This window comes from Ptychodera flava, chromosome 4 (genome assembly GCF_041260155.1).
Source record: "Ptychodera flava strain L36383 chromosome 4, AS_Pfla_20210202, whole genome shotgun sequence".
In the NCBI taxonomy this organism is placed as follows: Eukaryota; Metazoa; Hemichordata; class Enteropneusta; family Ptychoderidae; genus Ptychodera; species Ptychodera flava.
Genome location: NC_091931.1, coordinates 32371207 through 32389027, shown reverse-complemented (window position 1 = coordinate 32389027; position 17821 = coordinate 32371207). Strand labels below are relative to the sequence as shown.

The 17821-nt window shown below is 38.3% G+C and overlaps 1 protein-coding gene across 1 annotated transcript; it reads left to right on the top strand.

Moving 5' to 3' along the window:
* Positions 1-683: 683 nt before the first annotated feature.
* On the top strand, positions 684-17058 carry LOC139132242 (polyunsaturated fatty acid 5-lipoxygenase-like). Its single transcript, XM_070698630.1, has 12 exons — positions 684-1157; positions 6336-6380; positions 7998-8132; positions 9148-9245; positions 9431-9563; positions 9726-9824; positions 10296-10510; positions 10997-11256; positions 12176-12264; positions 13507-13680; positions 14175-14338; positions 14735-17058. Exons 1-12 carry the CDS (start codon positions 684-686, stop codon positions 14847-14849), a joined length of 2001 nt encoding a protein of 666 aa, XP_070554731.1. The 3' UTR covers positions 14850-17058.
* The last annotated feature ends 763 nt before the right edge of the window (positions 17059-17821 follow it).

Sequence of the window (17821 nt, the reverse complement as noted above, 5' to 3'; positions counted from 1 at the left end):
TCCCCGTTGATTTAAGGAATAATTTGGCCCTAAAAGGCATTGCAGGAAAGTACTGACTGCGGTAACATACATCATTACTGTATTGTAGAAAGTCAAAGGTGTCAACAAGGGACGAAACCGTTGCGTTCTCCTTGACACCAATGTAACTCCGTACTGATAATACAATGAAGTTTGCCGTATCTTCTCCTGCCCGTGGCCGCTGATTTAAATACAGAAGCATGCTAGGCCATTGGAACGGCGAACTGGGCAACGGCGACATGAGAAAAATTACCATACTGTATTCTGAAAAAGGGACATTCAGTATGTCGATACACAATCACTCCCACAATAGTCGAAAGATTTTACGATCCAACCTAGACTGATTTCCCATAGTGCATTCGGGGAAATAATTATAGTAATATTTAGTCATTCTTTTAATTTCTCTTCTAAATAGTAATTTCACTTCTAAATACCCTAAGAATTAACACCATCATATGTGGAGTATACCAAAGGTACAAGTAAGCTTAATAATTTGTCAACCGCATATAATATATACGTAGCATACGCCATAAAGGTTAAAATCTACCAATAGGATTTTGGAAATCGTGTAATTTCCATATGGTGCATTGGTACCAATAGACGGCTGGTACCGCAACTCCCTTGCCCACATAGCTTGTTTTTCAAAAACACTCTGCGTGTACAACATGGGAAACCTGTTTGGTACAGTTCACTACCATGTATACGTTCGGACCGGAGACCTCAAGGGATCCGGTACCGATGCAAACGTCTACATCGTTCTCCATAACGAATCCGGTGAAAAATCCGACGTCATCAGGCTGGACAACGTCTGGAGAAATGATTTCGAACGGGGCTGCACCGACAAATTCGACGTCAGAAACCTGCCGAATTTCGGTCATATAGCCAAGCTGGAGATATGGCGAGATGCCTTTTTCGGGGACGAATGGTACGTCGATTACATCCTGGTGGAAGATTCGTCGCAGCGATATCGCTACCCGTTTCCGATTCAGCGTTGGGTGGACGTCGACCACCTTGTGGTGTCCAAGTACGACTCCTTCCTGCCCCAGTTAGCGCCAAATCCGGAAGAACGAAGGGCTGAACTGGAAGAGAAGAGAAGCGTTTACAAGTTTGTCACAACTACAGAAGGCCTTCCACCCATGGTATGTGAAAGATAAAAGAGTTAAACATAGGGAATAGGAAAAATACTATAGATAAATACGCAGTTAAATTGGATAAATTATGGATATTTACTGTATCGTTCTACCTACCATTAGCATTGAATCTATTTATCGCTCTTAGTACTGAGATTTATATTTGAATATAGGATTTTTGCTGTACAGAAAACACATTACAATACAAAAGGATATTTCTGATTTGTCCTGTCTTTGAACAGGATTTACAAATTTCTAAGTCAATAAGTTCCATAAACTGAACTTGAAGAATTTTGCTGGCTATCATGACTTCGTCACCCTCGTCATTGCTACGTCACTAGTATTGCTGCCGTCAAGAAAAAGATGCTATCGAGTGGTAACGTTCGGTATTCTTTTGTCGCAAGTGGTTGTGGGGATATTTTGTCTTCTGGCAAAAACAGCATCATATATCTTACTTTCTAAGCGGTAATAGCAAAGTTATGCTTTATAAGTCGTCCATTTGTTCATTATTGCTTTGTTTCATCATGAATAGTCGCGTGGGCATTAGGTGAACAGTATGGCAGCACAGGAAACAGTGTAGCCTAGATTCTAGTTCGTCCGCTTGCCCCCGTACCTCCGACTCACTCTCGTCTAGTCTCGTGAGCAGTATTTCGAGCTGGAGTTGTAAAAACTGCTCATTTGAATGTCAATGGTCACCAACTGAGACCATGACGTCACTAGCGTCCCTTTCAAAGTCAATCACTGAAAGTGACCCTCTCATGATTGGCCTATGCCTTGGTTGGGCAGAGCTAATTAATATGACGTCAAATATGTTAACTGTGTTGACACTACAGCTCTGCCCAACCAAGTCATAGGCCAATCATGAGAAGAGTAAGTATTGAGCCATTCATTACGCATGAGGTACGCGAGTGACACCGTATTGTATCGCCAAAATTGAATAGACCCTTCGATGTTACTTGTATTAAAAGCAATATCATGCATAATGTCTTAGTTCTTAATTACTCAATTCCGTAATTTAACCTACGAAAAGGGTGGTTTACAAACTCTCAGCTCTCTCACAAGTATCCATTTCGTTGTTAATATTGATCTTATGTTATCAGATGAGGGTGGCACGTTATGATGCAATCTGAAAATCTCTGGAATTTCGACGCGTGGCTCATTGGAAACATCTGCTTTTAACTTATAAGGTGTACTATTCGTCAACTCCCTTGCTTCAGTCTTTCTTTAACTTTCATACTTTGTAAATTGTAAATTAGTTCTTGCAACTCTATTTAGACCTTTAATAGAAGGAGAAATAAAAACTATATTGTGTGCATACAGCACATGGTTGAGGCATTTATGCGCAATGTGGCATCCTGTTTTAGTTTTACGACGCAAGTTGCTGAAATTATCCACGTAGGTATAAAAGAAACGAGAGGATAGTATACCTCCGTGTGTAACACCATTGTAAATAGGAACAATTTTCTGAGATTACAGAGCCCCAATTAACATGAAATTCTTAATTTTGGTACGAATTACAAAGTATAGCTGAACTCTCCCTGTCAAGAAACTTACGAAACAGAGTCCAGTGATTAACTCTGTCGAATGCTTTTGTGGCAGCTACGAAACACAAGAAAGCTGAACTTTAAAAATCGATAGTCCCTTTCAAACGAAAACCGCACGTTTGTAGAATGACGAACTGGTGATTACTGGTACCAAGATATGTTTCACATCAGACCTTAACAATGGGCCTTCAGATTATGTCTAACATGGGACATATTAACTAATGATGGATATGAGCTCCTGTATAAGGAATTGACAACAAAAAGTGAAGACGACTACGGGCATTTTTAAATTTTCTGCTACAATACCGTCAGGCCTATAACCTTTTCAATGGCTAGACTACCGACACACTTTACTATCGCAGTTGCCATGACTTTCAGTCATTGTTAAAATTAACACTTGCAATACCATCAGTAACATTAGATTCACTACTATCGCCAGTAACAGATGACATCACATATTAGACCATGAAATGGTCACGTCACATTTTGGCGATATTTTGGTGGTCCTAACATCCCCTGACATATTTCTATTCACTCCTTTCCAAAACTGCTTCGTATTTCTACATGTATTTGGAAGGTGTTGAGCAAGGGCATCAGCCTGGATTTATTTATCATTCCTGTTACAAGTCCTCAAAAAGTACATCAATTTAGAATTTAGAACTTGGCGTGCTGGCGAAAACGGGAGTGTTTTTAGCTTCAGGAAAGTGAGTTTTGCCATTTTAAAAATTCCTCTCATATTTTTATGAATATATTATGAGTGTGTTTGAACCAAATTTGAAAGTCTTTTATCGATACTGTCTGTCTTTACTCATTGGTTTACGGTCAGTCATACCGTCTTTTACATGTTCGTCAAGGAAGGACATGTTTATGAAACTGCTGGCTTGTTATGTTTTGATTGGAGTGAAGCAGTGTTTCTGCCCTGAGAGCTCACAAAGTAACAATGGTTGCTACGCGACTGGCAGCACGATGCCATCTCGTCGTATTTTTCGCATAACCTCCTGCAATTATCAACCACAAACAAAGTCTCCAAAAAAGTTTAACGCCTTTGAAGCTCATTTTAATATGAAAAGAATATAGTCTACCGAGACGACCATGGAACAAAAGGCGTGCCGCGTTGCTAATCTGTTTCTATTTTTGTCTAAGATGCTATGCATGCCACAAATATTCCTCGTCCGTAATCAGTCTTGCAAAGGGTATGCGTTAGTTGTTCACTTATTTTTTCACTCATCAAAATCAATCACACAAAACTGTGGATTAATTAAACTGATTGGACACATGAGAACATTTTTTACTTTGGAAGTAATGAAATTACTGTAATGACAAGACTAGCTCAGTACGCTTCATTGCCACATGTTTAATCGAAACTTTGTTTCGTATACAACATTCTTTTTCTGATGAGACTTGTTGTCCTATGTCATCTTGCACTGACCTGACCTATACTTAAACCCAATACAAACTCTAAGCTTTGCTTTTTTGTGCGCTTGCTGCACTTTGCTACGTTGAACTTGACAAAAGAAGACACGTATATATTCACCGACAGTATGAACTATTCTATTAAATGCAGAAATTGAAAGATCTGTCCATGACATAACCCCAACAACTCTTATATTTCCTCCGTGATAATATTGTTCTCGTTTTTCATTTTGTATGCATGTTGATCCTCAAATAACTTGTTAAAAATATGTGTCAGGGAAAGGCTATCAATGTTACCAAAAATATAAGAAAACCTGTTGTTTGCAAAGGTCACTTGATTCGTAAAGAGAACGACTGAAAACTCTAAAGGGATGTAACCATGTGTGCATTGATATGGGAGAGATTTGCTCTCTGTGATCATCTGTCGCGCTTGTCGTCCATTCTACTTTTGTGGATTCCGATTTTCGCAATGAACTCGACATCGACAAATGTTTAAATCATCCTAGATTAATTATAGGTTACGTTTGACAAAACATAGACAGAGACGATATTTGAACAACTCTACCACATACTGTGATAGCAATAAATTTTCTACCTACGATTTTATTTATATATTTTTATGCGCATGTTTTCTTCTGCCAGAGTTGTAGCTATGTGATCATAGCATGATCATATTGTGACATGATGATATAGTAAACTGTATAATCAGAAGAGAAATGGTTAGCTGTATTAATATTTATGATGAGAATACTTTTTATCTTTTAATTCATACCTTTAGCATGGTTAAAGTAGCTGGAATGACCAATGCTTCAATAATGTGGCAGACAGGCGACACACACATAGGCGACAGACAGACAGACACACAAACGCACACATAAACAAACATACAAACTAACTAACTAAACAAACGAACGAACAAACGAACAAATAGAAACAACACAAGCCGAGACCATTCCAGGATTTTGCTGTTAGTGATTGAAACTGTCAAAGATACTTCTAGAGACGTATTAGGAGCCGTATTCAGCTTATTGTGTCTCTAAACTGTTCTTGAAACGTATGTGTAGTTGCAATGGACAAAATGTCATGACGGACTCGATCACTCCCTCTTTTGCCTCGTGTGCACTTTGATAAAATGTTGACCTTTTGATCCCTGTTAACTATTCTGGCACAGCTTTTGGCCCTATATATTGGCACCTTGGACCTATCATTTTGTAGAGAAACGAGAAATTTGACATTATTTAGCAAAAAATGAAGACTTTTGACTACCCCTCCCCTATCAACAGAAAATTTGAAAGTTTGTGCTCTGTATCTCAAGTTTTAACTATCCATGGTATATTTGAACCACGTCTGAGTTGACCCCCCCCCCGACCTCACGAGTGACAATATTCTCTCATTTTCATTATAATAACACAGTGAGAAATTTATAGGAAGTAAAATTTGGCGCTTACCTCTGTGCTTCGCTAACTAAAAATTCGAGGCAACCTAATAAGAAATTGCAATATGAACACTATCTTTGAGTTCCTATTCAGAAGGACTTGGTGCAAGTGTCTGATTTAAAAGCAATCAGAAGCTTGCCGCGTATCAACTCTGGTCTAGTTGGAAACTACAGGAAAGTTTTCATGCTGGTGAATTCCGGTCGTACATAATAGCCTTGTGTTCTGCATACTGTGTGCATCTGTTCTGATTTGTAAACTTAGCCGACGTCACATTTCACCCATCGAACTGAAACATTTTTTTCGAAATGCACAGAGATTACAAGAAGCTGCTGCAAGCATCTATGCCGCCTATCCCACTCGACAAAGTAGTTAGATTTTCTGATGCAATGTCTTTGGTTCTCACAGTTCAGTGTACAGAATAAAGATATGGAAATTATTACGCACGAATGAAAAAAGTGTCATTGGAAGACGACGGATTTGCCATCACTTCATTAAGACTCTCCTTCAGAAACCTGTAGCTCCGGCAAGAGCAATGGACCGAATGTTGGCAATTTTCAAATGTTGGCAACGTTGGCAATTTTCGGGCAATCGGGCAATTTCCCCTTTGTTCAAGCCCATAACCAAACTAATTTACTATTATATATAGTACATTCACAACTAGGCATACTCAACCAACACGAGGAAACACATGCATATATCTATTATGCTGTTATCGTTTTGTATTATGCGTGATTGCCAATAAAATTGTGTTCAATTTACGTTTTGAAATGTAATTTGCTACATTTTCGTTTCAGGCAACAAGCGTTCCCAGAAATGAAGATTTCACTGTAACGTATAAGGTTGGTGATAAAGAGGAATGGTGTACATGTTTTCATGTCATAGTGTCTTTCTCTTTCCTCCTCGACGTAACTTCTTCCTTATGCCTCTAAACTGCAATTCTATTTTCTCCCCTCCCCCTCTCTAAATATATACTCTCAGTATGTAGGCCTATGTATGTTATGTATGACATCTATATCTATCTATCTATCCATCCATATATTTGTGTATGTATCTATGTATATTAATCCAGGAATCTATTTGTATGTCCAAATGCATTTCTATTTCTGTCTGTCTGTCTGTCTGTCTATCCATCTGTCTGTCTCTATGTGTATCTCTCTGTTGCCTCTCTGTCTGTCTATCTGTCCATCTCCCCACTGTTTGTCTTCCTCTATCTCTGCTAGTTGTCAATCTGAGAGGCGCTAGGATTCATATCTGCGTCCCCAGCGATGGTCAGTGTTTAATACATTCAGATCATATGTTGCATCCACATTGCAATGCAGATTGCAATGGGCGTTCTCGATTTAAATAGTCATGTAGGGTGCGAGCGGTCTGCATATCTGACGCCGTTTAGAGTTTCCGGTACATATGGTCCAGATTTTGGGCAACAGATGTGACAGCGTAATTTGCAATGTGAGTGTAACAGCATTGAAGATGACAGTATAATTTCTAGATGTTAATTCTAGAGAAACAAACTCACGGTATCTGCTCGAGTCACGGACAAAGACGCATACAGGTACTGGAAATTCCATCGAAATTCGTTCAAAATCTCACAGTTTGAACTATACACCCATTGCTTCCCTCACTGGTTGATCTTTCATAGAACAGGTTTGTAGACTGTTTCATACGAGGGATGCTAATGTCCAGGTCCAAGGTGGCAATCAGTTTCTTTATCTAAGTGACATAATTTAACGGGATTACGGAAATGTCCTTTAATCAACCCTAAAGAGAACGGTGTCAATTCTTTGTAACGATGTTTTTACACATCTTGGTACCACCCGAACTTTATATTGTGATTACCAGTGTTCACCTGTCAGTTTATTGGGAAGTAAACTCTTTGATTGATCTACATGCCAGATTTTAAAGTAGAAAATCTATTATAAGGCCTAGGCATTTTATTCATAAAGGATGGAGACTGACCAAACTGTATATGCAGTCGAAATTCCTCGGTGGTGTCGATGTTGGTTTTTATGCAATACTGCGGTCTACAAACACATCCAAAACAATAATTTCTATCTATTGTCGTCGCTTTCTAAGTTTGCACCAGTAAGTTCAAATGGACGACTTAATGTACTGTCAAATGTATTCGTTGGAAACCGAATTCTAAACAGGATAACAATTCCATTGTCAAGCACAAACATTGCACAGTTTATAAAATGCACTGTACGTGCACGACCACTACTTCGTATAAAAAATTATGGTCCATAAAATTGGTACAAATTGCTTCGCCCTGGTTAGTGACAAATATCGCCATTTACCAAAAATGTGACTTCTTTTGGCGGTAACTCTATCGGCCTAGGGATCAACGTAACAAAGTCTTGCGACATCACAAAAACTTCGTGTACCCCCTCCCGTCATTCTCGGGGGTTTCTAGTCAGGCGAATACTTTCGTGAGACTCCCCTCTATTTTGCTTGCACAGTATGACATCAACTACGTTAAACTACAAGGCGGTCTTTCCAGAACTATGGATCTTTTCTTGTCTCGTCCGAAGAAGCCTTGGAAAAATCTGGAAGAGATCAAGAGAATCTACGGAGGAGCCTTGAAAGAACCAAAGGTAACGACAAACATGCCACTAATAGCTAGAAGTGCGTTTTAACTTTGCAAAGAGTCACAAATAAAGTTTTATGTGCGATGTATGATAGTGAGCATGCGTGCGTGAGTGCTTGACGAACTCTACAACGTGTGGAGCGGTCTCAGTCAGAAAAATGTAACAAACTTAGCCGACTATTGAACCACTCTAGATTGGGAGTGGAGATTTAGCTGAGCGGTTCTCTCTGTGGCCTCTCCGCTAGGCGACTGATGCCGTATGTTGTGGGTTCGAACCCGATTGAAGACTAGCCGTATAGTCTTTCAATGCACACTTTGGTGTTTCAGCCCTAAATCAAGAGTCTGAAATGCTCAGCTTTACATACTACATTCATAGCTACATCGTGAAACGATATTTTGTCATCCTGTACCCCGGGGGTCCTTCACTTCAATTATGAGCCACTTCATAGAGAACAGAGATGCAATGATTGTCTTCTTCAGAGAGTTGATGTTCAAAACAAGAACTGAATGAATTCTCACAATCCCTGTAACGCTTTATCTGATATAATACGTCACCTGGCATTTTCCCCTGACCAGTACGTCTTCGCATTCACAAAGCGTCTGACATCGATGGTCGTTTAGGAAACATCGATGCGGGCGCACTTTTATATCGAACACGTATTTTAATTGTTCAAATTTATAAAAAGCGTTAGGTACCATATAGCTGAAGCTGCAATATTAAAACTTACCCGTAAAAGAAAAGAACATGTAGATGAGCCTAACTTTGATTTGCTGATTTAACCAACATTACAACACTATCATATTCTCCCAAATTGGTCCAATGTGTTATCGTGCCATTTTTACCAGGAGAAGCAGTGGAATAGTTTTTCAATTGGAAGATTCCCCTAACTGCTTTCCGTGTTGTTATGCTGTGTGATTGCGGTCAAGAAGGACAATATAGTGTCTTTGACGTTGTGACAAGAATTATTCCGAAACCGCATATTTGTTCTTTACCATGCTTTTTTTCTGACTGATGATCTCAGAATGTTGATCACTGGAAGGAAGAATACTACTTCGGCGAACAGAGGTTAGCTGGCTGCAACCCGGCCCAGATACGCCTCTGTACGGAAATTCCTGACAAGTAAGTCTCGCTTTATAACAGCCATGCACATTAGAGGCAAATGATCAGTCATGGAAGATCGCCACTTTTGCGTGACCGTTTCGTGTCACAGCCATCCCACCTGCCAATCTAATCAATTACAACCAATTTCATCAATCATCAATCTTAACTTGATTGTTTGTTTGTTTGGGATTTTTTGCTTTCAGTCTTGGTGTTACAGATGAGATGATGAAACCACTCCTGGAAGACATGTCGCTTTGTGAAGTTATATCCCAGAAACGTTTGTTCATAGTGAATCACAAGATATTAGAAGACATACCGAGGACATACCCAGAATACGTAGGTTATGACCAGTTATACACTCTTCTCCGCTCCAACGATTTTTTGCAAAATTCGCTTTTGATTGTCTTGAGTTTTTACTGGCGGAGTATAACCGTTTTGTGTCTTTAATCTTATATAAACTTCCCTTACTGATTTTGTCTCCATTTCTGTTTTTCAAAGGTAATATGTGCACCGATTGCGCTGTTCTTCTTGAACAAGGACAAAAATCTTATCCCTGTCGCCATACAACTGTATCAGAAGCTAGCCGACGATAATCCGGTAAACCAGGTTTTACTGCCCCGCACCATAATGGCGTATATACAAGTACCCTTTTCTTCCCCCCCCCCCGGCCAAAAATCACCCGAGTTTGATTTGTGCGTGTTTGCTAGTGTGCCCATGAGTGTTAGGTAGGTAGGTAGGTAGGTAGGTTGTTAGGTAGGTAGTGTTACAGGTGATACCGCTCTGCAGTATAGGTTTTGTGTTGCTGGTTAGTATCTTTGCTTCGCTTATCTCCAATCGCAAAGAAAATGTTTTTCGGTATACATATGCGTTTGTGCATGTGTGGTGGTGATTAGCATTCATACTGATCATTTGATAGGTAGACAAGAATGAGTTTATTACAGATGCATTGCGCTTATCTTTTTGAGCCATTTGAATTAAAAGCTTGTATTAAGTTCTCTCTGTCGCCCATTTAAATTGATGAGTATTGTTCATTGGAGTCTTGCAGCTTAATCTCAATATGTATAATAGGTATTCTTGCCAAGTGATCCTTACTACACATGGCTGATGGTCAAGCTGTTCTTCAACGGCGCTGACGCCTGTGTACATGAAGCCAACTCGCATCTGCTATTCTGTCACCTGGTCATGGAATGCTTCGCTGTGTGTACCAATCGTCAACTGTCGCCCTCTCATCCGTTGTACAGACTGCTGATTCCGCACTTCCAGTTCCTATTGCCAATGAATCAGTAAGTACATTACTGGCCATGGCAGTGAAGTTAGCATGATCTACATGCAGCAATACGCACGAGGATGAAGATAATAAGGGTCAATGAAGTTAAGGCTATTTCACACGCAATTAAACCATCTTTCTCGATGGATCGCAAAGTAGATTTGAAGTCATACACATACCTCCTTTCCGTTAGAAGACCAGTGTAATTTACTAGGACTTGTATACATTATGTATGTATGTATAAATGTATGTATGTATGTATGTATGTATGTATGTATGTATGTATGTATGTATGTATGTATGTATGTATGTATGTATGTATGTATGTATGTATGTATGTATGTATGTGTGTGTGTGTGTGTGAGTGTGTGTGTATGCGTAGTATAGTATACACGAAGGTCCTTTGACATAACTCAATAAATACGAGGATGAATTTGTATATGTATCGTTGGTATCGTGTTAATTTTCTCTTTTCTTGTTGTCGTGATCTTCATGGTATTAGTAAAGGGATAAAAACTCTGATGGACCCCGGAGGTTGGTTCGATAAAGTAATGGTCATGGGCAGAATCGGGGCGGAGGCTATTATGCAGCGAGGATGGGAGACCTGGAGGTTTGACCTGCAGGCCGATTTTTGGGAAGAGTTGAAATCTCGTGGGGTTGACGACCCGGAAGTACTTCCAGATTACCCGTATCGTGATGACGGTATTCTGACCTGCCAGGCCATAGAGTCTTACGTCACCAAGATTGTTGATGGGAACTATGGTAAGTGTAAAATTCAGTTATTCATGGACTAGAACACATTCGATAAATGATTAACATACATACGGTTATTGGCAAACAAGAAATGTTTTAGCAATATGAGCCTGGAAACAAGCAATTTTAAACTTTTGCTCAATCTTTCTGTAAAATACAGATCTTTAATAAAATGTCTAAAGGCCAAGTGTACAACTCGTAAAAAGCACCCTGTATGCGTTTAACGTCCAATTTTATAGTTTGAAACTTAGTTCAGTCTGAAGTACAATTCATTTCTCTGTAACTTAAATCTATGCAAAAGGCGTTTGGCTGGCGAGGCTCATACTGTGTATTGCAAACACTTTGCTAAGGAGAAATGATAAATTATCATCAAACGTTACAGCTATAATCGACTTGGTTCAAGTCTGTGATTTGTGAGTCTTTGAGTTTGGTAAACGCGATGATTCGTGTTCTGTTTTTATGTGAAACGCGTGGGTGGGGTAAACGCGATGATTTGGATGAACGCTATACAGGGGAGTTTCTCCCGGAATCCGTCGGAAACTAACTCACGACTGCGCAGACTCAAAGGTAACTCATTCAATCGCTAGGAAAACCTGGTTTATATGAAAAAGGAGAGACACATGAGAAACTACTGCAAATGATTTTACTTTTAGAAATTCACTGACTTGAACCAAGTCTACAGCTATCATTGCATCTCTAAATATCTAGCGCAATTTACTGTCTGTTCTGTGCTGTTTTGTGTCTATGTTTACAACTATTGTCTTACAAATTTTGACCTAGTGTTATTGGATTACGGATTGGTATGATTGCGATCTCTAAATATCTAGCGCAATTTACATGTTCCAACTGCCAAATCCTTATGTTAATTATCTGATATCAAGAGAGTTTCATTGCTAAATCTGATGATTGTTGACCGTTATTTTTGCAGACACACAAGTTAAACTGGAGGAGGATTTTGAGCTGAGAGAGTGGGCAAAAGAATTAGCTACACCTATGCCAAAAGGCTTCGGCATCAAGGTACAATGAATGTTATTAAATTACTTGGCCATACCAATCAATGTCGGTTTTAACAATGTGTGTTCTTTACAGAAAGAGGTATTGAAGACGCTATGATATAGAAATTAAAGTAATTTTAAGTCATGCATCGCACCAAAAGTTACTCGAATGACTTGCTCCTTTTTGGAATTTAACGAACGATAACGGCAGGTATAGACCAAAGACCATGCATTCTGTCCAGTTTTTTTTTGTTTTGAAAGACAAGAAACGGTACCGGTTTTAAAATAGGTACTGCTAATAATGGCTCATCTTTAAAAAGTATCAATAACTTATTCAGAAGCTTGTCAACGTCACTCGGCGTACAATATTGGGATGTTTATAAGCTTCGATTAAAAAGTATGAGATGTGCATTGCAACTCGTCTATTAGTAATTTGGTCATCTATTTGTATTTAAAAATTAAAGATCAGTAATATTGACATTACACCTACATCAATATCCATTTTTCATTATGATTGATTATGATTATCATTAAAAAACTAACATTTCACTGCCATTTGGCATATAGAACAATCCATATAAGTACAAGAGACGTTCCTAGAGAAATCGGACTACCTGTATATAGTGCAGTATCAATCAATTTTATTGTTTGAATGTAGAAATGCGGCAAATCCTGGTAATATTGTCATGTTCTTCGAACTTTCATAAAAGATTTAAATGCGAAAGGCTTTTTGAAAAATATCTTCAAAAGTGGCGTGACCGAGCTAAATTTTAAAATGACATGACAGTATTATTCCTTATTGTACAAAAGAACCTGCGAAAATGCTGAATCAGAAGGTTTTCTTAGTGCTTTTAATGTTTTAAATATATCATGTACCTTCATCGTGTAGTCGGTGGCACATATTATTTATTCACAGAATATAAAATGCATTTGTCAAGGAGTGGTTTATAACTCTATGTTTCAGGAAATAGCAATGCCCCTGTCTCTCTATCTCTAAGAATTTGTCATGAAGTAGAGTGAACTACACAAATTAACGATCAAAGGTTATGACGTTTCTTCATTACAATATATTTGATGATTTGTACAATTTATGCAATTTTGAAGAATATGGCAATATTTTGTTTACTTTTGCTTTGTCACCCACCTTAAAAAGAAATACAGAAACTCTACCACTGACTCAATGTATCAATTTAACTGACTTTAATAGAAAACCGCCACCAATATCATCGTCTGTCTAATTTTACATCATAAAACACTTCAACAGGGGCTGCCAAACGACGGTGAAATCAAAACTAACGCCGAACTGATAAAAGTTCTGACGAACGTCATCACAACATGCAGTATTTGGCATGCGTCGACAAATTTCAACCAATACGACGAGTATGCCCATCCGCTGAAGTACCCCTCAATACTACTCGGAGCGCCGCCAAAGAATAAGGTATTCAGTCCTAATCTAACGAAAGCTTAGGCTTTTACCGAGTCTTACAACTTATGTAAAAAGAAAGACCTAAAATTGTGATTTGTTCCAGTGAATTCGGCAATTTCTCGAGCGGATTTGGATTCACAATATACGGCACTTAGTCATAAAGTAAAGAAACCACAGTCAAAACCACCCGACTAAATTCTCAGACTTTAAAAGAGTGGTTTAATAACTTAGCTCAGTAGTTACCTTTTCCTACCGCGACAACACCACATGCTGTAGACCTCACGACGCATATACATACTCACTATCAATAAACAATATGTTCGATACGTATGGGTTGAATTAACTCTATTATCAATGTTAGTGGGAACTTTCTTGTGTATACAGTATGTAGAAAACATCATTCCGAAGAATTTTAGAGTACCATGGAAGCGTGCATAAATAATTAAGTGTGCATCCAATATTCAATGATAATCGAACTTCATTTTTGCCTGACCTCGCTAACTCAGGATGCATTGACTGAAAAAGATGTTCTCAGCCACATACCAAGCAAACGAACGGTCACTCAGGCAATGCTGATTGCAAAGATCCTGAGCTCAAACGCCACCTTGTCTCTCGGATATTTCGACGAGCTTTACCAATGTGACCCAATTGCCACGGAGGCTTTGCAAGAGTAAGTCAACAAGATTTCAACGCAATAGTGTCGTTGGCAAATTACATTTGTTGTGTTAACATATTATGCTGAAATGGCTGTAGTTTCATAAGACTTAAGAATAGAGTTACCTAACGTGATACATAGTCCGGCTAAAATGTGGGAACTGTTCTGCGTTTTTTGAACGTAATACAATCATTTACTAATGCTATAGGAGCATACAATTAGTGCGTGGCTTTTGGGACCAAAATAATATCTGATGTTATTCATGATATTTCGAGAAATACCTTGGTAAATGACTTGAACGTTGTGTAAAACTATCGCCTCCGATCACAAGTGCTCTCTTCATATTTTAAAGCATCTCAGAGTGTCCTTAAATTCTCATTTTTGTTGTTTGTTGTCCTTGTCTTTGTCAAGGTTCAGGAGAGCTCTAAAAGACATTGGCGACGTCATAGAAGAAAGAAACAAGAAGAGGAGAATAGCATACCCGTATCTGCATCCACTTCAACTGCCAAATGCAATCTCGATCTGATATATTGTGATTGACTTAGTCTAGGATTTACAAAAAAATCACAAGATATTGCTGACAAAAACATCACAAGATATTTCTGACAAGAAAATCACACGATAGACTGAGTAGTTAATGGCTCTCAACAAAACGACCAAGTAATAGATTGCAGGGCCCTCAAAATGTGATGGTGATTCTATCATGAACTACAACTTGTTTTTGCCCCTTTTGAAACTGATTGAGACCGATTTAGTGAAAATCAAAGATTCGTTTTTTCCCTAACAAGTATAGAGACAATATCTAGTTTTCAGATATTAGTATTATTGAGGTGATTTGTTTCTGATGCATGAATATAATTGATACCTAGTTTTTATTCTCAATCGGTTTTCCCAATTCTTAGAGTGAAATTAGTGATTATTGGAGATATCATTATGTCAAAGTACAAGTTTCCCATTATGCTTTGCAGATTCAGACGCAATCATACGGTAAAACTAAAGAACACTTGGCCCATGCTAAGCTATGGTTTAATTTAACACTAGCGATATAGCCCTTTTACCACCACATTTTGGCCCAAATTTACTATTATCAGTGGTGGCTGTGGACTTGTTTACAGGGAATGCAGGGAGATAAGGCGTAGACTTTTGTCGCATACCACCACATTCTAAAGTTCTTCCTTTTAGTATTGACCTTATAGTGAAACTTGATGCAATCACATACCTTTGAAAAATGTTTGAATCTAACAGAGTATGATCAATATATGACTCTTCTCTGACCTGCTGTGTTAGTTTGAGATTTTGTTGCATGGCAGCAATCCACTTCTCACATATCACCATAGGCTATGTTCCTGTTTAGCCCAAGGTCGGAAGCAAATTACAAACAGTATGGTAATGAAGAATAACACACAGTTTATCAGAAAGAGGGATCTTTTGAAGATTCTTCCCTCTGTTTGCTGCGTTTCTCAATCAATATTTTTAGGGGCCCAAAACTAGCAAGTTGCGAACAGCGTTGAAATCGGTTGCGCAGTTTGACAGCTATATTGCCATTTAGGAAAAACTTACAATAACCATAAAATAACATTGAAAAGCCTTCTTCATCAGAACCAACAGAATAAACGGACAGGTATAGCACAACGATTTCTCGCCAATTTTTTGGATTACCTCCGTTGACATATGATCTACTTTTGTGTAACTCAGTAACTGATAGGGCCAGAGATTTGGTTTTTATAGGATATTGATCAGTATGGGAAAAAACGTTTTTCTCCAAACTGAAGGATAACCTGGGATGACCTATTTACCTACTTTCATGGAGGTCAGTAACTATAAGCGCTAGTGATCTGGTTTTTTGTTGGATGATGGCCAGTACGAAGCAAAATGTTTTCTCCAAAATTTGAGATGACCTTTGACCTACTTTCACATATCTCAGTAGCTAGTATTTTTGGTTTTTATTGGATGATGAACAGTTGGAGACAAAATCTGTTACCAAAAATTTTTGGATGGCCTTTTGACCAGCATCGATAATGGCTACAGTTTTGAGGTTTTTTGAATGGTGACCAGTGTGCGACAAACTTTTTGCTCAAAAATGTTAGATGAACCTTGACCTCTTTTCACGTATGTCAGCAACTATTAGGGCTACAATTCCAGTTTTTGATTGATAATAGCTGGTATGAGACATTTTGTTCTTGTAAATATGGCCTGGATTACTTTTGAGCTATTTCGTGTCTCAGCGACTACAAGTACCAGTTCTGTTTTATATTAACCAGCATATGAGTAACTTTCAGTTTTTCCGTCAGAATTTTAGGATGATCTTTTACCTACTTTTCTGTACCTTGGCAACTACAACAATAATATTTATGGTATTAATAGACTTAAGAGACCTACTCTTGCTAATGACTTTTAGAACAAGTACACCTGTTCAAAATGTAAATAGTTAATGTAAGGCTGACAAATAACTTGTTCTATCCTCGTTTGGAACAGTATGGACCAAACATTATCAGTTAACAAACTGGATTAAAAATTGCTTTTGTTGTAAATTACCAACACGTTTGTGACCGGTAACGTTGCTTGCAGCTCTTCGCCTAAAGTCAAACCAAAGTAACCTATTCTGTTTGTTAACACCCATTGGCCATAATGCGACACTGCGTACTCTAGATTATTGTGATAATTCGTCTGCAGACTGTGTGCTATTGCTTATATTTTAAGATCGATATGGAATAAACACAATGATTGCAAAAATACCCTTATCGATACTTCTTTCTTTTCGTTACTTCATTAAAACTGCCATGTGTTCATGTATGTATGTATGTATGTATGTATGTATGTATGTATGTATGTATGTATGTATGTATGTATGTATGTATGTATGTATGTATGTATGTATGTATGTATGTATGTAGGTAGCTAGGTAGGTAGGTAGCTAGGTAGGTAGGCAGGTAGGATAAAGAGCAAGGTAAATATGAACAGTTTACTCTGTGGCGATACACCAGTTCATGTGGTGAACGTAATAATAGAAGTAGATGATTTCTTTAACTTTCGTTCTCGCAACTTGAGACATCTTACGCTATAACAACCCAGATATGGCATATAGTGTCAGTAATTTTAAATCCTTCAAATTATCTCAATGGATCTTGTGCGACAATTCTAGCTGTCTTACGACGAAGTAGCTTGCACAAGTACACTTATAATTTAGAGTACACCAAATCCTCCTGTTTTATAAGGAAAGAGCCTTTGACATAAAACTATATTCGTGATGATGATAAACGCTAAGTTTTCTCATAAGTTTGTCTTTTGACAAGGAATTGTAATTAAGTCTATATTACGTAGGCTAAACTCCGAAAAGGAACTTTGATTACGAGAACACCAAGGAATAATTTACTGCGTCCCTATCGAAATACCGACGATGAGTTCTTATACCAAGAACGGACCAAATCAACTCAAAATGGAATATAGGAAAAGAACAACTCAGACTGATTACGAAGGTGCTTTCTCGGACATTGGTGA

Bases quoted from the DNA above. Each gene is read 5' to 3' on its own strand.
- LOC139132242 (XM_070698630.1), top strand. From the start codon at position 684: ATGGGAAACCTGTTTGGTACAGTTCACTACCATGTATACGTTCGGACC. The intron at 9,825-10,295 runs GTAAACCAGGTT...TATGTATAATAG, and splicing joins AGCTAGCCGACGATAATCCG to GTATTCTTGCCAAGTGATCC. The intron at 13,681-14,174 runs GTATTCAGTCCT...TCGCTAACTCAG, and splicing joins GAGCGCCGCCAAAGAATAAG to GATGCATTGACTGAAAAAGA.